Source organism: Carassius auratus, unplaced genomic scaffold (assembly GCF_003368295.1).
Source record: "Carassius auratus strain Wakin unplaced genomic scaffold, ASM336829v1 scaf_tig00216727, whole genome shotgun sequence".
Taxonomy (NCBI): domain Eukaryota; kingdom Metazoa; phylum Chordata; class Actinopteri; order Cypriniformes; family Cyprinidae; genus Carassius; species Carassius auratus.
In genome coordinates this window covers 101,111-127,725 of record NW_020528709.1, presented here as the reverse complement: position 1 = coordinate 127,725, position 26,615 = coordinate 101,111, and the positions used below count along the sequence as shown (strand labels likewise).

General features: G+C 37.0%; 3 protein-coding genes across 4 annotated transcripts in view; 2 read left to right on the top strand and 1 right to left on the bottom strand.

Annotated features, from left to right (window-relative positions):
• The window catches only part of mrc1a (mannose receptor, C type 1a), a 183,401-nt gene that overhangs the window by 147,170 nt on the left and 9,616 nt on the right, over nt 1-26,615 (bottom strand). Inside the window, exon 2 of the mRNA XM_026263927.1 lies at nt 275-676. Within this exon, the coding sequence (XP_026119712.1) occupies nt 275-676 (402 nt within the window). The remainder of the gene's footprint in view (nt 1-274; nt 677-26,615) is intronic.
• LOC113098882 (uncharacterized) lies at nt 15,734-18,217 on the top strand. 2 transcript variants are annotated; one of them, XM_026263929.1, is made up of 3 exons: nt 15,734-15,923; nt 17,039-17,984; nt 18,095-18,217. In XM_026263929.1, the coding sequence occupies exons 1-2, from the start codon at nt 15,803-15,805 to the stop codon at nt 17,980-17,982; spliced, it is 1,065 nt and encodes a 354-aa protein (XP_026119714.1). In that variant the 5' UTR covers nt 15,734-15,802; the 3' UTR covers nt 17,983-17,984; nt 18,095-18,217. The 2 variants fall into 2 exon arrangements, with proteins under 2 accessions (XP_026119714.1, XP_026119715.1); XM_026263930.1 differs by lacking the exon at nt 18,095-18,217 and having other exon boundaries at nt 17,039-18,088.
• LOC113098881 (SCAN domain-containing protein 3-like) lies at nt 21,885-25,914 on the top strand. The gene is made up of 2 exons (XM_026263928.1): nt 21,885-23,375; nt 24,166-25,914. Exons 1-2 carry the CDS (start codon nt 22,383-22,385, stop codon nt 25,030-25,032), a joined length of 1,860 nt encoding a protein of 619 aa, XP_026119713.1. The 5' UTR covers nt 21,885-22,382; the 3' UTR covers nt 25,033-25,914.

The following is a 26,615-nucleotide window of genomic DNA, read 5'->3' as shown; positions in this document are numbered from 1 at the left end:
GCAAGCACTAAATTATGTTCAAAAACAAACAAATGAACGAACGAACGAATGAATGAATGCATAATAGGTCCCCTTTAACAAATGCTAACATCCATCCATCCATCCATCCATCTTCTTCCGCTTATCCGGAAAATGCTTACATCATACAATGTAAAAATAAATATTCATAACAGAAATATAAGATATCAATTAAACGTATCTTCTAAATGTATTTCTTATAAGGTCTTAATAGCTTTTCAAATGTCCTATTTATTAGATGGACTTAAAGTCATACCTTGATATCCATGAGAACACAAGTCTTCTTGGGTACCATAAATCTGCCAGCGACTCCAAACACCTGCTCCCTTATACAACATCATATTTGGCTCGTTTCGATTTCCATAGTTCAGGTGCAGTGGCTGTCCCTTTATGCCAAACAAGGTCTCATTCTTACATTCCCAAGTTTGTAGAGGACTGAGTTCATTGCAGGGCAGAAGGAGAATTTTGACCCAATCTTTGATGTTCTGGGCCCCCAAGCAGAGTTTAAAAGAGAGGCTAATAATTCGTGAAGAAGAAATCCATCGGAAGCGCTGAGCCTCAGAAGATACATCACATGGTGCCGTCTGTATTACAGAAGCACTCACAGCATTCACACATTTGTTGTGGTCCTCGTTGTAGATTAGGAAGGTGTTGGTGTCTGGATGTATAGAAAATGAAATCAAGACACTGTAAAAGGAAACATATTTCCTACACAATCTATAAAACTATTTAGTACTACATCACTAAATTGTTTATCTAAACAATAGGAAGAAAAGAAGGCAATTAACACTTGAAAGTGTTTTTTTTTTTTTTTTTACAGAATGCAGTTTGACTTTTTATTGAGAACAAAATGAATAAAACATTTTGTAACTTGCAATGTTATAAAATACAATGAACAGTAAGGAGGTGTATTTATCTATTCATTAATTTATATATGTGTGTGTGTTATTTATCTATCTATTTATTTATTTATTTTTATTTATAATTTATATATTTTACCTATACTGATAAATATACTATAATAAAACTATGCTAATACAATAAAATAATAATAAATTACACAAAGAGAGCCTGGTATCTTGCATCTAGTCATAGCCAATACTTTAATAACAAGATTTTGGCCAAATGTATTTATTTTGACCATTTCTCCAGGCAGCGGAAGCATGAAGTGGGTTTGCATTTCATCACACACTTCCACGATGCATTATTTTTCCTATTCTTATTTATTTTATTTAATAATTGATAAACAAAATAATGGTTAAAAGTAAGATAAAAATTATAAAAAAAACAGAATTCATTAAAAGAAGGACTTTCCACAAAACAAAACGTATGAAGTGGTCAAACATTGTGTCTGACCCACTCCATTTCTTCCAGTGTAAAGCTGTCCAAGCCTGTATTAGAGGTGATTATCTGACAATGTCTGTAAATAGTTGGGTCTATTCATATTAAACAATACAGGACTATATGAAAAGTCTAATGCCATGACAAGATGTGCATATATCCATCTCTGCCATCTTCAACCTGTAGCAACTTACAATCTTCATAATCATCGGGAAGAAGGAGGCGGGAACCAGCGGACAATCAAAATTAATTTTAATTACAAAATAAACACACAACAGGGCGACAGCCCCTCGCGGATGACTGTCGTGCACAAATAAAAACCAAACACAAATAAAGCCAAGGCCTGGTCCTCTCGTCCTTCACTGTCGTCGCTCCTCTTTTTTATCCTTCTGATCTCCTCTGTGGGACGCGAGACTGGTGAGTTGAGCAGGTGTTGCTCTTTTCCAATCACTACACCCACCCCACTCGTCACACACCCATTAGCTGCTTTTCCACTAGCTAATCAACTTCCTGCAGTAGGTTTTCAATAGCAGAGGCATATTCATCACCACTGAATGCTGTGCCCTCCTCCACAAGAGATCTTCATTTTGGAAAATGACTAAGGTTTTTTGCAGAAAGCTGAGTTTTCCACTATCTTAGGCTTTCACACTGTCATACGCTGCTGTGATGAGCTGACCTGGGCCCTGGAGGTTCAGGTTAAGGACGTTCAGCTCCTGTGTTATGTCAACTAAGAATGCAAGGTCCATGAGCCATTTAGGATCATCAAATTCAGGAACATCCATTCTGCCATCTTCCATGAATCTTCAGGACATTCCCCTTGCTGAGTCAGCGGACCTCAGTAAAATAAAGTACATCACCATATGTTGACTCAATTTCTTCTAAAAATGCCAGAAACTGGCAATGCTGTAAACTCCTAGACCTGATGTAATTTATACATTTCAGGACAACAGACATGACATATTTCATATTTCAAGCATTTGCTACACAGTGCCTGTTGGTGAATAATGCAGTGCAGAACAACTGCTGCATCTGCATTTTCCTCTTCTAACTTTCTTTGTACTAGTGCTACCAGTCAATTTTTTCCCCTGTCATAGACAGGGCACCATCAGTGGTAATGCTGACCAGCCTGTTCCACGGCAAAACAGTGCGCTCAATGGCGTCACACAGCTGCTGAAATATATCTTTGGCTGTGGTACGGCTGTGCATTGGACACAAACTCAGCAAGTCTTCTGTCACTTCCAATTGGTCATTAATACCTCTGATGATAATTGTTAACTGAGCACTCTCGGTTATGTCTGTTCTTTGGTCAAGCGCCACAGAATATGCTGTGAAAACTTTAGATTTGCTGCGTAACTGATCATAAATGTCACTCAATAACTCGCTGATCTGCTCTGCCACTGTGTTTGCCGGCAAAGATATATTGTTGAAGATATTCTTTTCTGGACAAAGAATATCAGTGACTTTCTGCATGCAATCCTTTATAAACTGCCCATCTGTGAATGGCTGTCCTGCTTTAGCGATCAACTCACTCAACACATAATTTGCCTCAAATGCATCAGCATCCTTTTTGGCTTTATGGAAAAGGTTTTGCTGGGACAAGTAGCATTTTCATTAAACTCGAAAAAAAAAAAAAAAAAAAAAAAAAAAATACTGCAATGTCCATCTTTCTTGAAACTGTCTGTGTTCTTCATCCACGTTCCTTTTTGATTTGGACAAAGACATCTTTTCATTTCATTCGCACTTCGCAGCCAAACAACATAAGCTACGAATGCCCCGAAACCAGCTGTCTTCCAATCTGTCTGCATGTGCATTTTACTTTTTTTCTTGAGTTGTGTCTTGAGTTTTCGTTGAAGGGCGTATCTGTACCTGACAAATTTCGATGATTCGCCATGAAACAGGAAGTTGCTATAACTCAGACCTACAATGTCCAATCTTTCCCAAACTTCACATGTTTGATAAGACTCCTGACCTGAACAGATTGACATGCCCATATTCAGTTATAGTCATAGAGTCACCTATTGGCAACAGGAAGTGACATATTTTACGCTGTGACAAACTACTCCTAGAAATGTTTTGACATCAATATCTTTTTTTGTGTTCAGTCTAATCTAAAGGCCTGTGCGATGATAAATTGTGAAGATCTTGAGTTTTCATTGAAGATCGTGTCCATGGCACCGTGACAAAGTTTGACAACTCTTCTGTCAATTCCAATTCATGATTCGCCATGAAAGAGGAAGTTTCTATAACTCAGACCTACATTGTCCAATATTTCCCAAACTTCACTTGTTTGATAAGACTCCTGACCTGAACAGATTGACATGCCCATATTCAGTTATAGTCATAGCGTCACCTATTGGCAACAGGAAGTGACATATTTTACGCTGTGACAAACTACTCCCAGAAATGTTTTGACATCAATATCTTTTTTTGTGGTCAGTCTAATCTAAAGGCCTGTGCGATGATAAATTGTGAAGATCTTGAGTTTTCATTGAAGGGCGTGTCCATGGCACCGTGACAAAGTTCGATGTCTCGCCATGGGAATAAAAGTTGTAGTAACTTCACATGTTTGATAATGAATACATCTGAACGCCAATGATCAATCGGTTGTGGCAAAATGGCTCGTTGGCTATGTTTCATTTGCATGTACAAAAAACACACATGTAACACAGTCAGTTATTTAGAATTTTCTCTGCAATATTTGTGAGTTTTTGCCATTTTCAGTGGTTGTACTTTAACAAACCCCTCCTAGTGATTTATTCAGATTCACACCCAACTTGGTCAGTGTAATCTAAAGGCCTTTGAGATGTTAAATTGCGAAGATCTTGAAGTTTCGTTAAAGGGCGTGTCCATGGCTGCCTGACAAATTTCGATGTTTCACCATGAAAAAGGAAGTTTCTGTAACTCAGACATACAATGTCCATTTTGCGTCAAACTTCATATGTTAGATAAGACTTCTGCCCTGAACAGATCTACATCCCCTTATTCAGTTATGGTCATAGTGCCACCTGCTGGCAACAGGAAATGTTATGTTTTAGGCTGTAATGAACTGCTCCAAGAAATGTAATGAGATCAACATTTTATTTTGGTCGGTCTAATTTAAAGGTTTTTGCAATGTTAAATCGTGGAGATCTTGAGCTTTCGTTAAAGGGTGTGTCCATGGTGCTGTGACAAAATTTGATGTCTCGCCATGGGAAGAGAAGTTGTTGTAACTCAGACATAAAATGTTCGATCTTCCCCAAACTACACATGTTCGATAAGAGTCCTGACCTGAGCATATCTGAAGGCCAATATTCCATTATAATGATAGCGCCAACTGCTGGCAACAGGAAGATTGGCACATATAAATTACTTTGACATATTCCACTTATATTTACGACTTTAAATGCATATTTCTTGCCATTTACCTTTTTACTAAAGTCATTTGCTGGCGGTGAGCCCGGGTGTGAGGGCCCATTCATCGCTGCTTGCAGCTTTAATTAGGTCTCAAGTCTGGAGGGCAAGAGCCCCATTTTTTTTCCTTAGGATTATTAGGGCTCAAGCCTGGAGGGCAAGAGATCTATTTTTTTCCTTAGGATTATTAGGGCTCAAGCCTGGAGGGCGAGAGCCCTATTGTTTTCCTTAGGATTATTTTTTATTATCATTTTTATTTATTTATTTATTTTTTCTAACATTACGGGGCCTTTTGGGGTCCTTAACATGCTCGAAAACTCTTGAAAATTGGCACACACCTTGGATTCTGCTGCCATTAGGGCTGGGCAGAGACTGATACACGGACGTGGCACAGGGGCTCTACAGCATTGTTTTCCTTAGGATAATTTTTTATTATCATTTTTATTTATTTATTTATTTATTTTTTCTAACATTACGGGCCCTTTTGGTGTCCTTAACATGCTCGAAAACTCTTAAAAATTGGTACACACCTTGGAACCTGCGGCCATTAGGGCTGGGCAGAGACTGATACACGGGCATGGCACAGGGGCTCTACAGCGCCCCCTGGAATACTGAGGGCCATATATCATACATACTTGCTCGTAGACATATGAAACTCGGTACACATATAGATCTCATCAAACCAAACAACTTTCGTACTGCATGTCATAGGCTCCGCCCAACAGGTAGTTGGCTTTTTACGGTTTAGTATTCATATTTTCGTCAAAATTGTGGGGGCTTTTGGGGTCCTTAACATACTCAAAAACTCTTGAAAATTTGCGCACACTTTGGAATCTGAGCCTGCAGAGGCTGGGACCCCGGCGTGGCACAGGGGCTCTACGGCGCCCCCTGGAACACAGTCAGAAATGTTGATGTATAGCTCACACATACTTGTACATATTCATATGAAACTCAGTACACATATAGATCTCAGTAAAATATGGAGTGCCACAAGGATCCATCCTAGGTCCCCTTCTATTTTCAATATACATGTTGCCCCTTGGTAATATTATTAAAAAATACGGAATTAGCTTCCACTGTTATGCTGATGATACTCAGCTATATATCTCAATGAGACCAGATGAAACTTCTCAATTATCTAAGCTAACAGAGTGTGTTAAAAATTTAAAAGATTGGATGACAAATAATTTTCTCCAATTAAATTCAGATAAGACAGAGATACTAATTATTGGACCAAAAAAACACTACACAGAATCTTGTAGATTTACAATCTGTAACTAGACGGATGTACTGTTACTTCCTCTACAGTCAGAAATCTGGGTGTTATATTAGACAGCAATTTTTTTTTTTTTTTTGAAAATCATATTTCCAATGTAACAAAAACTGCATTCTTCCATTTTAGAAACATTGCCAAGCTACGAACCATGTTATCTGTTTCTGATGCAGAAAAGCTAGTTCATGCATTTATGACCTCTAGACTGGACTATTGTAATGCACTTCTAGGTGGTTCTAAGTGGTCCTGCTTTGTCAATAAACAAGCTACAAATAGTCCAAAATGCAGTAGCTACAGCCCTTACGAGGTCAAGAAAATATGATCATATTACCCCAATTTTTCCAGTCTCTGCACTGGCTACCTATTAAGTTCCGTATCAGTTACAAATTATCATTACTTACCTATAAGGCCCTAAATGGTTTTAGCTCCTGCGTACCTAACTAGCCTTCTACCACACTACAACCCATCATGCACCCTAAGGTCACAAAACGCTGGACTTTTGGTAGTTTCTAGGAAAGCAAAGTCCACTTAAGGAGGTAGAGCTTTCTCACATTTGGCTCCCAAACTCTGGAATAGCCTTCCTGATAATGTTCGGGGTTCAGACACACTCTCTCTGTTTAAATCTAGATTAAAACGCATCTCTTTCGCCAAGCATTCGAATAATGTATCTCTTAAATTGTGAGTGTAGTTGAATCTGATCAAATGTGCATTTTTATTCATTAGCTTGGGTTAAACTAATTTTACTCTGTTGGATCAGCAGCTATGCTAATGATGTATCTATTTTGTTTCTATGTTTTGCCACTGGATTTACATCCTGTGCTAACTAGGATTTACACAAGCTACAGTCTGGATCCAGAACACCTGAGAAGAGATGATGCTGACCCTCAGAGGACCTCAGATGATGCTGACCCTGAATCAACAAACAGAACTAACAATTATTGCTACATGTGTGACTGCATCATATAATAATTATTAATTAATAATATTAATAATATTCATCGTCTAGCTGACTACGTATTGTATTAATTTTTTCAAAAATCCTGTCAAATGTGCTGACAGTCACCACCATAAGCTACTACTAAATATTGTAGAAACATCATTTTCTGTAAAGTTGCTTTGTAACAATTTGTATTGTAAAAAGCACTATGCAAATGAACTTGAATTGAATTGAATTGAATCTCATTGTGCCGAACAACTTTCGTATTGCATGTCATAGGCTCCGCCCAACAGGAAGTCAGCTATTTAGAGTTATGTAAAAAGCGCATGCTCTGGAATTTGAAATACTTGTCAAAGGTTTTTTTAGCCAATTGCCACCAAACTCGGTCAATATGATCTCAAGACATTGGGGATGAAAATGAAAATTCCCAGGGGATTTTTGATATCTCAAACTGTTTGCTCGTGGCGAGGCATTGAAATTATGGCGAGAAATTAGAAACAGGACGTGTCTAATAGCATCCATATACACTACCTGAGTTTGATCAAACTTCTCGGTTTGTTTGTTGTATGATGACGATCGCATATATGTGACTATTAGGAGTCAAAGTTATAGCGTCACCCACTGGCAGCAGGAAGTGTGTCATTTTCAAAATGCTTTGAATTCAGCATCTTATTTTTACTCGATTTGCTTCCAACTTCATCAGAATAATGTCAAAACACAGCCAATATAAATCAGCTGAGGAAATATTGATATCTAAAAATATTGTTGCCGTGGCAACATGTCAAACTGGAATAATTCTCAGGTGATTTTGAGGCATATACTACTACATCTACTACTGTAGTACCATTAAGAAAAGCTTTTGGAGCCCTTAACATGCTTAAAAAGTCTTGAAAATTGGCACACACATTGGAACCAGCGGCCATTAGGGCCGGGCAGAGACTGAAACACGGGTGTGGCACAGGGGCTCTACAGCGCCCCCTGGAATATGGAGGGCCATATATAATACATACTTGCTCGTAAACGTATGAAACTCGGTACACCCCTTACGAAAAATAACCATGGTTTTATTATAGTAAAACTGTAGAAACCCATGTTTTTTTGGCGTGTTGACTACCATTTGTATAACCACAGATTTACTACAAATACCATGGTTAAACTATGGTTAATTTAGCAAAACCATGGTTAATTTGTGGTTACCATGGTTTAACTATAGTAACCATGGTTTTTTGGTTTTATTTGTAGTAAAACCATGGTTAATTTTCATAAGGGACATATCGAACTCATCAATCCAAACAACTTAAGTATTGCATATCATAGGCTCCGCCCAACAGGAAGTTGGCTATTTAGGGTTTAGTATTCATATTTGTCATCAAAGTTTTGGGGGCTTTTGGGGTCCTTAAAGTGGGGGTGAAATGCTCGTTTTCACTCAATATCCTGTTAATCTTGAGTACCTATAGAGTAGTACTGCATCCTTCATAACTCCAAAAAGTCTTTAGTTTTATTATATTCATAAGAGAAAGATAGTCTGTACTGATTTTTCCCGGAAAAACACGACCGGCTGGAGGCGTGACGTGTGGGCAGAGCTAAAGAATCACGAGCGCCAGTAGGCTTTTGCGTTGAGAGCGTTTGGAAGCTGTGACATTACCGTGAGGAAAAACACATCCAAAACAAACCATGGCTAACAGTCAGATTCAGCGTATATTTATGATCCAGAATCAGATCCAGAGGCTGAAATTTAACAAGAGCAGCAGCAGCAACGACGTCTCTATGTGGTATGTACTGAAACTGTATATATTTGCTTAGCGGTTTTGGAAAATGTCTAAGTTCCACTTTGTCATCTTTTTTTTTTTTAAGCTGTACATGTGGAAAGTGCAGTTTGATGACAACATTGCATGTTGTTTACTTGATGTGCTTACACGCCGATAGCTAAGTTAACAACACAGAGATATTTGAAGCAGTTTTACTCGTGCAGTTTGATGACAACATCGCATGTTGTTTACTTGATGTGCTTACGCGCTGATAGCTAAGTTAACAACACAGAGATATTTGAAGCAGTTTTACTCACCGCATGCGGTTCCAACACACGATCGTGACCCTTTTTCGTTGGGACTGCATCATCCTTAAGAAATAAATGATGTGCAAATCCGGCATCAAACTGGGCCTTGTTTGTAAAACAAGCATCTTCGAAATGCAGGGAACAAACACAAACACTTGCACAAACACCGTTGATGCTCTGTAAAAATAAACTCCATCCACTGGTCCCTTAATCCTGTTTTTTTTTTTTGGTAATCTGTGCAGGGTTGTCTTGCCCTGGCAACCAAAAACACACTTCTTTTGTGACATTTTGCGACGCTCTCGCTCTGATCAGTGAATGTCTGTTGTGCTCTCAGTGCTCTGCTATATGGGAGCGCGCGCTCTTCCAGCAGAAGTGCCCTTAGGACCCATATAAGGAAATTCCGCTCCATCTAACGTCACACAGAGCCATACTCGAAAAAAACTGTACGAAACTTGTGAAAAACCGGAAGGAGTATTTTTGGAACAGAAATACTCCTTCAAACGTACAACTTAATTTTTGAAACTTTGTCCATGTTTAGCATGGGAATCCAACTCTTTAACAGTGTAAAAAACTCAGTATGCATGAAATAGCATTTCACCCCCCCTTTAACATGCTCAAAAACTCTTGAACATTTGCACACATCTTGGAATCTGTGGCCTTTAGGAGGCCGCAGAGGCTGGGGCCTGGGCGTGCCACAGGGGCTCTACAGCGCCCCCTTGAACACAGTCAGAAATGTTGATTTATAGCTCACACATACTTGCACATATTAATATGAAACTCAGTACACATATAGATCTCATTGTGCCAAACAACTTTCGTATTGCATATCATAGGCTCCGCCCAACAGGAAGTCAGCTATTTAGAGTTATGTAAAAAGCTCTTCCATGCTATGGAATTTGATATACTTATCATAGCTTTCTTACCCAATTGCCACCAAACTCGGTCAACATGATCTCAAGACATTGGGGATGAAAAATTGCCAGGGGATTTTTGATATCTCAAATGGTTTGCTCGTGGTGAGGCGTTGAAATTATGGCGAGAAATGAGAATCAGGAAATGTCTAATACCATCCACATACATTTCCTGATTTTAATCAAACTTCATCAGATTATTCGTTGTATGATGTCGATTGCATATATGTGACTATTAGGAGTCACAGTTATAGAGCCACCAACTGGCAGCAGGAGGTGTGTCATTTTCAAAATGCTTTGAATTCAGCATCTTATTTTTACTCGATTTGCTTCATCAGAATTATGTTAAAACACAGCCGATATAAATCTGCTGGGGGGATATTGATATCTTAAAATATTGTTGCCGTGGCAACATGTCAAACTGGAATACTTCTCAGGTGATTTTGAGGCATATAAAATACTTAGAATTTCACAAAACACAGAACACACATCAGTATTTCTGATAGCTAGAAACTGGCATTAGCTCATAAATAGGCGTGGAAGAGGCACTCTATAGCGCCACCTTTTGTCAAAAGTGGTGGGGTTAGTTTTAGCTACAGACACCAAACTCGGGACATAAATTATTCTTATCAAGAAGGACAACTTTCTAATTCACAGTCATCAGTTACGACCAACAGGAAGTTGGCTAATTTAATTTGAATGTGGATTTTTGGAAAAGTTTCGCTGTGAATTAATGCATACTGCTCAGAAGAGAGTTACACTATACACACTTAACTTTGTCTACATGATGGCAAAACACGGAGGAACTTAAATTGTGAATCAATTTTGGATAGCTTGAATGGTTTTGTTGTGGTGATTTTTTTTAAATCACCAAAAAAAGGGAATCATTAATTGTATTGTATTTTTAAATAGCAGCTTCCAAACACGTCAAAGCATTTTTTCATACAGATGAAAAAGTCCTTCTGAGGAAATATGCATAGTTTCACGACTTTACAACACTGTATGGATAGCAGAAAATTAAAATACTGTCAGACATCTCATTTCACTCTTTCCCTCTGTTTGAGTATATCTGCTGAGATTTACATTGTCTGAGAGAAATAGCGCCCCTACAGGTGCAATTCCCGGACTGAAAGGGAGGAGACTCTCTTTTAGTTTCACTTTTATATCGGTTAAAAATACAAATAAATACTTAGATTTAATTCACACTGACAAGCTAAACCAACATATCTGATTATTACCCAGTCAGGGCTCATTAATAATTGATTTCTGGTCAGTGATATGTGAGAAAGATGAGAGATGAATCACCTCTCTGAGCACAAGCGTGTGGAATGACGAACTCAAAAAAAACACATTTTGAAAAAATTGTTTTATAGCTTTTAAAAATAAAATATTATAGCGATATCACACAATCCTCCAATAATAACACATCAAGAGCTAAATTCAGATGTTTTTTAACTGTTTGTGTGAAAATTAAAGGGGGGATGAAATGCTCGTTTTCACTCCTGTTTTCGCTCGTTTCATCTCCTGTTAATCTTGAGTACCTATAGAGTAGTACTGCATCCTTCATATCTCCAAAAAGTCTTTAGTTTTATTATATTTATAAGAGAAAAATAGTCTGCCGATTTTTTTTCGGAAAAACACAAGCGTCTGGAGGCATGACCTGTGGGTGGAGCTAAAGAATCACGAGCACGAGTAGGCTTCTGCATTGAGAGCGTTTGGAAGTTGTGACATTACTGTGAGGAAATAAAACCATCATCCAAATAAAACCATGGCTAACAGTCAGATCCAGCCGTTTATTTGATCCAGAATCAGATCCCGAGGCTGAAACTGAACGAGAGCAGCAGGACGTCTCTATGTGGTATGTAATTAAACTGTATATATTTGCTTAGCGGTTTTGGAAAATGACTAAGTCATCTTTTTTTTTTTTTTTTTAAAGGTGTACAAGGTTTACTTGATGTGCTTACGTGCTGATAGCTAAGTTAACAACACAGAGATATTTGAAGCAGTTTTACTCGCCGCCTGCGGTTCCAACACACGATCGTGACCCTTTTTTGTTGGGATTGCATCATCCTTAAGAAATAATCTATAAGCAAATCTGGCGTCAAACTGGGCCTTGTTTGTAAAACAAGCATCTTCGAAATGCAGGGAACAAACAAAAACACTTGCACAACTCCGTCGATGCTCTGTAAAAATAAACTCTGTCCACTGGTCCCTTAATATTATTATTATTATTTTTTTTGGTAATCTGTGCAGGGTTGTCTTGCCCGCGCAATCAAAAACACACTTCTTTTGTGACATTTCGCAATGCTCTCGCTCTGATCAGTGAATGTCTCTGCTCTCAGTGCTCTGCCCCATGGGAGCGCGCGCTCTTCCAGCAGAAGTGCCCTTAGGAACCAATATAAGGAAATTCCGCTCCATTTAACGTCACACAGAGCCATACTCGAAAAAAACTTTCCAAAACTTGTGACAAACCTGAAGGAGTATTTTTGGAACAAAAATACTCCTTCAAACGTACAACTTAATTTTTGAAACTTTGTCCATGTTTAGCATGGGAATCCAACTCTTTAACAGTATAAAAAACTCAGTATGCATGAAATAGCATTTCACCCCCCCTTTAAATATTTGCGGCCTCCTATCTGAAATCACCGCCTCCGATCAGTACATGCAGAGTCAGGAGCTGAAAACAAACGAATTAATTCTGGTTTAATAGCTTTTTAAATAAGAATATTCCTACGAATGCACACAATCCACCCATTATAACACAACAAGACAATGAAAGACTATTTGAAAGCGCGACTGGCAGAATAACAGGATTCTGCGTTTCATCGTATGAGCAACAGAAAATCATTCATCTTGGCTGTATTTTTTTATTTGTGTATATATTAATGTATTATTATTATTATTATTATTATTTTGCTCTAACAAGAATTAATCTATATTTAATTAAATCAGTGACATTTTATTTTACATTTGATTTGTCCATTTCTGCATCTAAAAGCCTAAAAACCTAAAAAAAAAAAAATGCTCTATTATACTATTGTTAGCTATTTCTTTATCATCCAATTTTTCTGGTGTACACACTTTTATTTTCATAATAAACTTGTTTGTTATATTATAGACAGTTACAGTGGTCTATAATAAATATTAACAGGTTGTATTCAAGCTGTTTAGAATGATTGAAGTAGGCTATTTTTTTTTTTAATGTAAATCCCCAAAGAAATTAAAATAAATAAATAAACAAACAAACTTTGGAAAGCAATAACTGTTGTACTTTTTTATACATTTTGTATAATTTCATAGTTTATGTATTATAATTGTAAAAACAAAAATAAATTGAGCCACTCACATAGAAATCGCTTAGGACTTATCCTTTTCTGACATTTTTAGGGATTTTTAAAAATCCTAAAAAAACTTATTTGTGCTGCAAAATATAATTTCAAACTTATTTGATACTAACCTATGACATCCTGTGACATGATATTTATCTGAATTTACATAATCTCATGGATGTAACAGTAAATCTGTTCAGCTCACAGATGAAGACTAAGCTGTAATGCAAGCAGAACTTTCACAAATGCTTATAGGTCAATAAAATCATTACAAAACACTTATAAATCATTTAAGAATATGATAACACTGTAAAATAATGTCTAATTTGTTAACATTAGTAAATGCATTGGTAACACTTTATAATAACTGCATTCATTAGTAAATAGTCAATTCATGCTTTAAAAAGTCTTGTCCCAACATTAATAGTCATCAGTAAGCAGCTTATAAATACAGCTATAAAAAACTTTTTCTTGGCTTATAAACCCATATATTACAAAGGAGAGTAAAGAGTCAGTTATCTTTCTAAGAAAAATAAAAATAAAAATAAACAAACACAACACAGATTGATACAGAACTCAGAAATATTTATTTCAATATGCAATAAAGGGAAACCGTACACTTGAATTATATATATATATATATATATGCAAATTTAGAATGATTCAATTCGATTCGATTCACAATTAAATTCGATTCGATTCGATTATAACAATTCGATTCTGCATTCTTTAAGTGCATTCACGGGATTCTTTAAATGCTTAGTCAGGGGGCAAATTACAGTAGCATTTATGGTTAGAGAACCATAGGTTAGAAAAAAAAAAAAAACTTTTGTACATTGTTAAATGCTAGTTTAATGATGCGACATGGTATTCATAAAAATGTATGTAAGCCAAGTTTTTAAAAAAGAGCTTAAAGAGTATTGTGTATAAGCTAACATTTTGTCACACCAGGGGCGTAGCCATAGTTTCACAAGTGACAGAAATGTCAAATACAATCATTTTATGTATGTAGCTTATATAATAATAATAATAATAATAATAATAATAATTACTATTATTATTATTTTATTTTTTTCAAGGAAATATCTTCGTTTTTAATTACTTTTAATTAGCTGTAATAAATCAAATACACTGCTGGACAATAATCAATCATTTGTAATCGATATTTTTTTCCTAATGGCAATTTTATGATTGTTTTATATACTAGGCTACATTTAATTAGCAATTATTTAAATTTTCTGGACAGAATAAGGTAGAAAATATACTTTATAGTTTCTGTACTGTAATAAATGTCAATTAGCACTGCATCATTCATAAATTGTTTGTGGTTTTTTTTTGTTTTTTTAGTTTCATCAGTTCATTCTGCTTTTATTCAGTTTAGCTGCAGATATAGCCTGGCACCTGGCACGTCTATGAGAGCAAGATCGCTTCTCTTTCAGTGTGAAAACGTCTTCATCTCTATTTAACTTTTCCTCTCCATCAGCCAATGATTCTGAGAGAAAAGGCGCCAGATGTCTGTTTGCTAATGAAACAAATGCTACTTTCATGCATCTGATTATCAGATAAATCTTGCGATCTTATTTCAAGGTCGTTGTTAATGCTGTTGTTAATTTTAAAAGATTCCTTCATATATTCGGTTCTTCCGCATTGTTTAAAAAATTTATCATTCAATGGCTCTGTCTGTGCGTATGATTTAGACACTTACATTTCTGCTCCGTCCATGCAATAAATACAGCTGTCGACGGCTCCAGACTGCATCGGTAAGATGCAGAGAGCCATTGACAAACTACAGAAAAATAAAACTACTTCACGTTAGCATTACTGGCCACGAGTCCTATAGATCACACGTCAGCTGCATCAGAGACGAACGGAGCGCGAGCGCAATCCTGTGACAGTCAGGCGGTAAACAGTGGAGCGCGTGAAGGACAGATAAGAGGCACGATTCAGGAACACTCTTTAAGGTCTCCATTAATTCGTGCATGTAGTAATTTAATGTGTATACATTTTGAAAGCATTGAATCGCTATAGAAATCGCGATTCATTGGATTCTTAGCATTTTGAATCGATTACTGTCCAAGATCGGCGATTCACGATTCAAAAATCATGTTTCAAGATCGATGCATATGAATCGACAGGGTTTGTAATCGATGCATCGAGAAAACGAATGAATCGTTACACCCCTAATATATATATATATATATATATATATATATATATATATATATATATATATATATATATATATATATATATATATATAAATATATATGTGTGTGTGTGTGTGTGTGTGTATAGAAGGAGGCATTTTGGGGATGGTAAAGGTTTTGCTGTGGCTATGTTTAATTTGAGAACCTGAGCAACAAGTGTTTATGTTGGTATTTGGAAAGCACAGTTTTTGAGTGCACGGCAGAGTATCTCGCAAGGAGGATTCTAGTTGTATGCAGTCCATAATGCAGAGCCGATCAGCCCTATACGCTCACTACGCAAGCTGCGTAGGGCCCCGCAAATTACTCAAGGCCCCGCCTCCTCCTCGTGTCATAGCGCGTCATGTCACCGTCAATTAATGTTTACAACATCCATGACAAAATGAAGCGAAACTATCCTTCTGGTCACGAAAAGAGGAAAAAAAAAAAAACCTATGAAAGTGAACTGCGGGAACAACAATCAGGTAAACTTGTCTTCTCTCCTCTCTAAGTTTGAGGTCAGCAAAGTAAAGTTTATGTGCATTTCTGTTGTGTTTTTCGGTCTTGCTACCCTAGCTGGGCAGGCAGGCAGTGCATCTCTTGCATCACTTTGTGCCTGACAAAAGTGAGAGTAAAATACAATTATTTATTACGTTTGTTTTTGCTAAACGACAAAGTGCAACGGTGTTTGTTTACTGCAGCTCGGAAAAGATAACCGCGTCGCGTGTGTTATCATGCGTTCATATGCGCATGCACAAAACGAAATGCGCATTTTTCAAGCAGAAATATATGTGGAGACCAGACAGACTGTACAATATATGGGCGTGAATGATGGCACTCCTCATCAAAAGTGCACATTATACATAGCCTACATACTTTTAAAACAAGACACTGATTATCTAGTCTCAGTCAAAGTGTAGTTAAAAACTATATAGGCCTATAACTGCACTGCACTAATTATGCAAAATGGAAAGCAATGTATTGATAATTTGACAGTGATTGACTTGATTTATAGGCTATATTGAATTTAAAATGTTGATTAGCTGGACATACTGGTCAATGTGTGTGGATGCACATCCCTCAGTTAATAATAACCATAAATCAAGAATTGCTTCACCATATATATTACAAAAAAAATAAAAAAAAATAAAAAAAAAACTTTAACATGCTATGGCAAGCCATTTTAGCTTTTATTCATTCACAGTTTATGCATTTTTGATATCAAGCATTACATTTTTTTTACTATTTGCAATGTGAATTCTTGATTATTTTTACTAATAGTTAGTCAATAATAGCTAATACTAATAATATTAATACTAATAGCTAATAGTAATACTTAGTTACATTTTTATCTACCAATGTCTATTTTTGATATCAGGAATTACATGTTAACTTGTACAAAAGTTCATTCTTGATATCAATGATGTCATCACTCACAGGGATTATTGATATCTGCATAACTAGTTCACTAGTTAAATATTACAAGAGCCAAGCCATAGTATAAATAGTATTTTATATTTGAAAATGTATAAAAGAAAATTTGGAGCCAGTTTGAATTGGTCTGATGCAGTTTATAAAACGAGTTATCTATAATTTGCAGGTGCTATGCTTAAGTTTGTCAGTAGAGGAGATGCTGGACCATCAGCCAGTACAAGCACAGACTCAGTTGATACACATCCAGCCTCAGCCAGTACTAGCACAGACCCAGAACAGCCAGCTTCAGCAAATACAGCACAGCAGTCTTCAACAAGTACTAACACAGACCCAGGTGAAGTACAGGCAGTCTCAGCCAGTTCTAGCACAAACCCAATACAGCCAACTTCAGCAAATACAGTACAGACGTCTTCAGAAAGTAGGAACACAGTGACAGACCCAGGTGAAGTACAGGCAGCCTCAGTCAGAGAGAAAGAGAAAGAGAAGAGACTGAGAAACAGCAAGAGGCATTTCAGCTATGAGGCTCCTGATGAACCAATGACTGATGCACTGAAAAACCTTGAAGTCAACTTCTTTAACATTGTGGTCGACTCTGCTGTGACATCCATGGATGAGAGATTTGAAACACTCAACCAGGTGAAATCCAAATATGGAGTGTTGCTAAACTTCAGCACTGCCTCACAGATGTCTAGTGAATCTTTAAAGGCTCACTGCATGGAAGTTCAAAATACTCTAACCTTCAGAGATGACTATGACATCAGTGGAATGGATCTGGCACACGAGATTCAGAATTTACCTGATCTGCCATCAGATAAGATGACTGCATTTGAGTTGCTTTCATTTCTTTGTGAGAAAAACCTGGAGGAACTCTATCCTAATCTTTGGATAGCCCTAAGAATTGCAGTCACCCTGCCTGTAACAGTAGCATCGTCAGAGAGGAGCTTTTCAAAATTAAAGCTCATCAAAAGCTACCTGAGGTCTTCAATGTCACAGGAACGTTTGAGTGGATTGGCCATCATGAGCATAAATCATGATGTGGGGAAACACTTGTCCTATGATGACATCATTGATGATTTTGCCTCAAGAAAGTGCAGAAAAGGAATATTTTGATGGTAGGATTTTAATTCAAACATTCAAATGTTTACGCATTTGTAACATGTAACGAGTAACATGTAAGATTGTGTAAATGACTGTTTAACTAACTATGTGATATTCTTCTCAGTTTCTTCTAGACAGTCCAAATAGACTGGTGTTGCCCATACTGATGCCGAAAATGCCCAGGCTGTAGATAGAACCTACACTGTTAGCAATTGATGTAATTTTTACAATAAATTTTACAACAACGCACTGTATTCATGTTTTTGTTGTAAATCCAAATGCATGATGGGAAATTAACGGACAGTCCTGTAAAATTATTGTAACTACACTGTAGAAGCATTTTTTTACAGCAACCGCATAGCATTGTGGGATCGCTGCTGTTTGAATTTTGAAATTACGCGGCCAACGGATGGTACCAGAAGTATTTTAACATTTTTTTGGAAGAAAGAACATGTCTCAGGTATGTAACATAAAATTTGTTTTATAAGTCTTTATATATTAATACTGGTGATCTGAGTGAGTGCTGATTGTTTCATTTGGTATAATTCAGTGGAATAGGGTGAAGTTAGTTAAAATCGCGTCTTCATACTCTATCCAGATTTACATCGCAAGAACTTTACCCAGAAACTATGGACTTTGAGCTGGAACTCGGTGTGCTTCCACCGCAGCTTCCATGATCTAAATAAAGTTATGGGTAAAAAAAATGCCCCTCAGAAAGTCCCTGCTCGCGAGGTACTTGTTCAAAGGTAACGTTACTGAACTTTCGGGAGTGGCAATGCAGCATTGTAATTTCAACCGCCGTTTCTTTTGATAATTTTTGAAATATTACTGTCATCGTGTCATGAAAGGTATAGTGTTTTAACTATTTCAGGCGAGAATGTAGTTGTTTAAAACTCAAATATGCGGTTTATTTATAAAGACTGCGTCTATTAAAAAATGTGTTTCGCTGATGTCGGAGACGGTCAACTCCACGCGATCAGCGGGAGCTCAGTGATCATTAATCCGTCGGGAGCACTCTCAACTCGGCTAGACCTTCTGACATTTGCCGCTGGCTGTGATGTCTCTTTAGTGGTAAAGCATAAAATATAATTCGTTTTGGGTGAACCGAACAGGTAATCTTTGGTCTTTATTCAGTTAATCTTTTAATATGTTAAAATGAAAAAAAGGAAACAATAGGGTACTGTTTGGTATAATATTTTGTTTTATATTATGAAGGCCTAACGTTACACATTTCCTTGAACTTCATTTCTGCGGCTATTAATATGTTTAACAAATTAAAATGAGAACGAAAGGAGGCAGTGGTGTTTGATATCATATTTCGTATTATTGAAATGAGGTGGGGTCGGTGGAAACGCGGCATAACCGTACCACGGTCATGAACGGTCAAGGCAGAAGGAAAAGACTGCGCGGGAACAGATGTAGACACTCCGCAGAATCAGCTGCACACTTGCTGCTAGATGGAACATACGTTTGCTTGCTTTAAGCCCTGTTAATAATTGTCATATGGTTATATGTCAAAGAGGAAAGGAAAGGCTGTAATTCAACATAATCCTATTGCATCCTTAAAATGCCTAGTCTAAATTAGGAAAAACCATACCATAACTTTGTCTCCCACCTGATAAAATTGGTACTTTTGCCAATTCTGCCAATACTGCCACTCATGCGTGTGTAGTGAAGGGTTCTAGTGCTCTTTTAGTTATCATATTGTGTATGCATTTCAGGAGAGGCACTAAGTGCAGACAAATGGATGATGTCTTTGGAAGGGACAACTGTGATGGGGCCCCACAACAACCTTCTGAATGGAGTGCAGCGACCTTCGCTGTCTACGTGTCTAACTAACAGTATCCTAAAGAGGCCTCAAGCACTAAAGGTATGTTAAAACTGTTTGCACACTTATAAAGAAAATAGACTATGATATACTCTATGCATTGATGTCAAAAGACAGGTTTCCATCCAATTCCTTTGCACCTTTTAAGCGCATTCGTAGAAATTTGGCAAAGAAACCCTATAACTGGAGAGCATTTCCATCAGCTCTTTTATGTAAATTGGAAATGGACAGGAGAGTAGTCATGAAACGATGTGGGATCAAAACTTAAGGGGCAACTTAAAACAGCCGATAGAGTTGCAACAAATGTGCATTTATGTTGCATTTATTAGCAAGTCAATCCACATAAAAAGTTTTATTCACATTAGAATATTTTCTGTGAATTTGAACCGTTTCCATTCAGGATTTTTTTGTTTGTTTTCAAAATGTTAAAATGTGCATTAAAAAGCTGGATGGAGACAAAGCTAATGCTATTAAGTGTCTAATATAGAGTTGGTATTGCCCTGCAAGACATTTATGTAAACACAGAGAAGTCTGACAGACAGCAGTTTAACATTACAATTTTCATTAAGTAAATTTTGGGGGTTCAAGTCATTAGATGTGATTTTACTTTTTCCTTTCTCTTTGGAGTGTTACAAGCTCTTGGTGAATGAAGAAGATCTGTACAGGGTGGCCATATGCACCGTTCATACGGGACACGTCCCCGTCAGGATTTTAATATTGCCTAAAACATCCAGGTCGATCGAGAGCTAAAGAGAGCAGAACAGACAGCTCTTTATGCTTTTGAAATTGCTCTCATATGTTTGTTCGTTCGTTTGAATTGAAGCGTCACTCTTAAACACTGTTTCTTTAAAAAGGGAAACTACTTTGTTTGGCCTTCCAAAAGAGAATACGACTAGAAATCATGTTTATATCACATTTATAATGGGTTTTGACATTATAATGAAATAAACATTATATTTAAATGTTTGTCTCGTTGCTTCGGCCGGAAAGGCAAAGTATGTTAAGAGGCATAACATTTCAGTCACATTATAGATAGATTGGATAGCTGGTCAATCAGAGCACACTTCGCTTTTCAGAACGATGAGCTTTGTAAAAATCAACACGTTTCAGAAGGCGAGGAGAGGAGTACCTGTAGAGGAGAAACAATAATGTGTTTTTTTAACCTTAAACCGCTTAAACATTTCATTACAGCAAATACACAAAATAATGTTCTTTTTAGCAACGTCATATGACCCATTTTGTAGACACTTTTGTCCAAAGCGACATTCAATTTACAGTGCATACAGTGACATTATATATTTAAGAAAAACAATGTAAAAGCCAATGTAATTCTAAATGTTATGTTGTTAAATGTGTTGATGTTAAATAAATACATCAACGTCATTTTTTTACTACAATGAAAGTTTACTTATGTTTTTTTTTTTACACAGTATTTATAATTACCTGATATGAAAACTTGTTTTCACTCTCTTTTTTTCAGAGCTTTTTGTGGAATCGATTCCAAGATGTCAGCAAAGCAGTGAAGAGACGGGGGATCAACGCACCTGTCTGCACCTTATTAAGAAGACTCCTGGGCTTTGAGTTGATGGGCTAGTATTGATGCCCACCCACACCCCACAGCTTCCCCAGTTCAAGACTGGTTGGGACCTTTTGTTATTTATTACCATGTTCCCCCTGATGATAGACTGTCTGGACGTCTGGAAGTGAGCTAGATTCTTCAGTGAAATTGTAATTTTATTTGTATGAAAAAAAAAAGATAAAATAAGTTTGTTATATGTGATGTTGCATAGTGTGTTAATAAAAAAAAATAATAAAAAGTTGCCATTGTTTTGGTTTTAATTTTGGAAGATGGAAAATTGCAGTATTTTATTATTTTGAATTACAATATTGTAATTGTCTCCTGTAAAATTACAGGAAATTCCTGGCAACTGAGTTGCAGTAAATATACAGGAAATTAAAATAAATTACAGCATTTTACTGTAATAATGCTACTTTAATCACAGTAGCACTGCTGTAAAAATACAGGACTCTATTGTATTAAAAAAACAATATATTACCTGTATATTACTTGCTGTAAATTCACGGCAATTAGTTGCCAGGAATTTCCTGTAAAATTACAATAAATTTTTAACAGTGTAAATTAATCCCAAAAGCCAAAGCTCAGAGTTATAATTTATTATTTTCTTCTTATTTATGTTTACGTTAATATTCACTTACTTAATAATATTCACTTGTTATCTTAATATTCAGCACTTCTCAAAGTCCGGACTCCGGTCCGGATCCGGACCCGGAGAGAATTCAATCCGGACCCGCCTCCATTTCATATTTCAACAGCAGTAATTGTGTGTAAGGGATTAAAAGTCTGGATTTCCTACTTTATTAAACGCATGTCAAAATCTTTTGTTTAGTGTTTTATGTATTTTTGGAGATTTTCCGCAATTAAAGCGAAGGCGATATATTGAAAGTTTTCCGTGATTCAGTTGCCATGGCATCCAGTGAGTGTAAACGTTTGACGTAATTGGGCGCGAGTTGCGCGACGCGACACTTCACCTCAGTAATATACGCGTTTGAATGGGTGTGGAGGATGTCATTGTCCAGGAAAAGAAAAGTTGACCAAGAAAATAGAGTTTTCAAAGATGATTGGACAGAGAGGTATGCGTTCATTTTGCCCCAATCCAGCACGAAGCCATTCTGTTTGATTTGTAACGAAACAGTTGGAGTTGTGAAGAGTGGAAACGTCAAACGGCATTATGAAACAAAACACGGTCATTTTGAACGACAATATCCACAAAATACAGAGGTACGGACAGCAAAACTACGACAGCTTAATACTTCATATGAATCAACAAATAAGTTGCTTGTGAGAGCTGTGACACAGCAAGACAGAGCTACAGAAGCATCTTTCCGTGTGGCCTGGGTACTAGGCAAAAACAAGAAGCCATTCACTGATGCAGAGATAGTTAAGGAGTGTTTAGTGGAGATAGCAGATGCTTTGTTTGAGGGAAAAGAGAGACAGGAGATGTCAGAAAAATTTAAGAAAATTCCACTGTCCCATGACACATTAACCAGGAGGACAGAGGTACTTGCCCATGACTTAGTAAACCAGTTAACTGATGATATCAAAGATGCACCCTGCCTTTCACTTGCGGTGGATGAGTCAACAGATAGCACAGACCAAGCCCAGCTATGTGTGTTTGTCAGATATTTCAGCAAGGCAAAGGGGACATTATGTGAAGACATACTGGGCCTTACTCCACTCTGTCACACTAGAGGAGAGGACATATATGAAGCTATCATTCAGATGCTTAATGAACGGGGAATTGATGTCAAGCATATTGTGTCCATCACTACTGATGGTGCTCCAGCCATGATAGGGAAGGAGAAAGGTGCTGTTCAGCGTCTTAAAGAGCAGCACTCCGACCTGCTGACATACCACTGTATAATACACCAGTCCATGCTGTGTGCTAGCCTTGGAAAAGAATATTCAGACGTCATGGAAACTATTATGAAGCTTGTGAACTACCTGAGAGCCTCCTCTGCCCTTCAGCACCGTCTTCTGCGGGCATTCCTGACTGAGGTGAGAATTTATTTGACTTTTTACATTCACTGTGTTTTTGTGTGTGTGGGTCAATAGAGGTTTATTAAGTGTTGATCACGCACGCACAAACACTCACACGCTCACTCACAAGCTCAATCACACGCTCAATCACACACACACACAAACACTCACTCACTCACACACACACACACTATCACACTCACTCACTCACTCACTCACTCACACACACACACACACACTCTCACACACTCACTCACACTCACTCACACACACACTCACTCACTCACTCACTCACACACACACTCACTCACTCACACACTCACTCACACACACACTCACACACTCACACACTCTCACTCACACACTCACTCACACTCACTCACACTCACTCACACACACACTCACACACGCACTCACACTCACACACTCACTCACACACAGAGAGAGACTATGTGCAAATATGGCTTCAGAGCAACAACTTTAACAATTTTAATCAATGTGTTACTAAGGCATAATTAATGCAGGAAATACTGAAAATCTCCTCACTGACTGATGATAAGTCAACCCTTATTTCACAAATGTTTTTTATTTATTTAATCATTGTGTTATGTTAATCATCAATTGTGAATAAAATGTAATTATATGCAATTGGAACTATTAAAGGTTGTCATCAAACTCTACTTACAACAGACTTTAACCATTTACAGCACTTACAAAGGTGTTTGTGTTCACTTTATGAATATTTATGCAACACAAAAAAGTAATGTATTTATTTATTTGTATATATATTTTTTCTTTCTCTTATCAGGTAAATGCTGCTTATGACGACTTACTCCTCCATAACAATGTTAGGTGGCTGAGTAAGGGAAAAGTCTTGGAAAGGTTTTGGGCCATCAGGACAGATTTGGAGATGTTTTTGTCCCAGCAGAAGAATGTCAAAGCCAGACATTACTTGGATTTTCTGAGGGATAATGACACCATGGAGGTTGTGGCCTTTTTAGTGGACATAACATCTCATCTAAATGAACTAAATCTGAAGCTCCAGGGCCAAGGCAATACAGTGTGTGATCTGATGGCAGCAGTGCGCTCCTTTGAAAGGCGGCTGGAGATCTTTAAAAGTGACATCACAGGGCCACATATCCACTTTCCAACTCTTCTCCAGCAGACTAATGGAAATCACCATCATCACCATCTTTCCTTTTTGGAGAAGCTAGCTGAAAATTTCAGGATGCGCTTTGAGGGCTTCAATGTAGGCAGACAAGTGCTGCTTTGCATTACATCTCCATTCCTAGTCAAGAATGTTGAGGAGTTTTCAAAAGAAATCAAGAGCATCTTCCCGTGGGCAAGCATGGCATCTCTGCAGACTGAACTAATTGACTTGCAGGAAAACGTGGTTTTGCAGGAAGTGGACTGTGACACTGTTACCTTTTGGACTAAAATGGTCACAGCTGAAAATTTCCCCAATCTACAGAAAGTAGCCATCTGTGTTCTTACCATGTTTGGGTCAACCTATCGGTGTGAGTCTGCATTCTCAGCAATGAATGCTATAAAGAACTCACACCGCAGCAGCTTGACTAATGAACATTTAGGCCAGTGTCTCCGTCTAGCAACCACACCTTTTGTGCCACGGTTTCGTCAGTTGATGGGAGAAAGACAGTGCCATTTCTCACATTAAACTGCTCTGTATTTTGCACCATGTTACTTTTGTGGTGTTTTGTTAAGAAAAATTCAGACCCTTAAATTAATTGTTTTGCCACTTTTGCACGTTATTCATGTAGCTATTTTGAATGCAGCCACCTTATTTTTTCATAAAATGAATGTTAATTTGTAATACATGTTGATTAAAAACCAGTTTTGTAATGAACAATAGTTCCGGACCTTTCTCATTGTTGAAAATTCTGATTTGGACCTTTGAATGTAGACTTTGAGAACCCCTGTTCTATAGGAAATACTCTATTCAATAAATATTGTTTGTTTGAACCTCATTCTGTTCTATATTGTCGACTGTTTTGTTTAAAGGAGGGAGGATTGTATTGGGATCACTGAAGTGTCAGGTGTGACTGTGTGGCAATGGCAAATGGTTTACATAGCTCACGGCGTCACGGGTCAGTTAGAGGGCCCCTTAGCAGAATTTTGCTTAAGGCCCCAGGGAGGTCAGGATCGGCACTGCCATAATGTATGGGTTTGTGTGTAAATGTGATTAAGGAGAGGTCACAATAAGTTTGAGATCATGCTTAAATGGAGCTCAAGTAATTAAGAAATACATTTGTTATGCATCTACATCCATCTGCATGGACTTTGTACATGTTTTAAACTTGCTTACTCCTATTACCAATGGCATTGGAAAGCCGGTACACACACACACACACACACTTCTTCACCCATTTCTGTGCTCTGTATCCCTCTGTGTTGTGTTTAACTTGTTTGGTAGATAAATTCCTTTAAGTCTCCTTTGTGAATGCTTTAAATATATAAACAGTCCTCACTTTAGATGAGTTCACAAAAATAGATAGTTGGAAACTATTAAATGTTTTATAAAAACCTGACTTCAACATGAATTACAGCAGGAATATGTTAATAAAGCAGTTATTAACACACTGACCAACTATTATCATGTGTCTAAATAAAAAGATTTATATATTTACACTAAAATAGTTCACTTATCATTTAATTTCACTTTCTTAATGATCTCATGAATCCCTGACAACTCCTTAATAAATGGTTTGAAAATAATGTAATTATACTTAAAGTATGAAAATACAATGATTGAACTTTATAGCTCAAGAACAAAACATTTATAGCTGTATTTATGAACTGCTTAATAATGCCTATTAAAGGAGTGCTATTAATTTTTTTCACTTTTTTAACTTTAGTTATACTGTAATGTTGTTGTTTCAGCATAAAAAAGTTTTTATTTAACAAAAAAAACACTTTTTAAAAACTATAATGAACAAATTGTTTGGACTACAACAAATATTGTCCGGGAATTGTTAAATCACAAATATGGACGAATGGGATGAGACTTTGGTTGAGCTGCACTAGAGAAGGCAACAAGTGTGATATATATGTATTTAACCATGAAGGCTGGAAGAGAGAAACAAAACTCCTTATATTCAGGTGTGAATAATTATTAGGCATTTTTTCCTTTACTGATAAAATGAGCCAAAAAAAGAGGTTTAACTCAGACTGAAAAATGTGTTACTAAAGTTATATATATTGTTCTGTGAATGTTATTTCAAAGTCTAGATGATTCGGATT

Bases quoted from the DNA above. Each gene is read 5' to 3' on its own strand.
- LOC113098882 (XM_026263929.1), top strand. From the start codon at position 15,803: ATGTCACCGTCAATTAATGTTTACAACATCCATGACAAAATGAAGCGA. The intron at 15,924-17,038 runs GTAAACTTGTCT...TATAATTTGCAG, and splicing joins ACTGCGGGAACAACAATCAG to GTGCTATGCTTAAGTTTGTC.
- LOC113098881 (XM_026263928.1), top strand. From the start codon at position 22,383: ATGTCATTGTCCAGGAAAAGAAAAGTTGACCAAGAAAATAGAGTTTTC. The intron at 23,376-24,165 runs GTGAGAATTTAT...TTCTCTTATCAG, and splicing joins TGCGGGCATTCCTGACTGAG to GTAAATGCTGCTTATGACGA.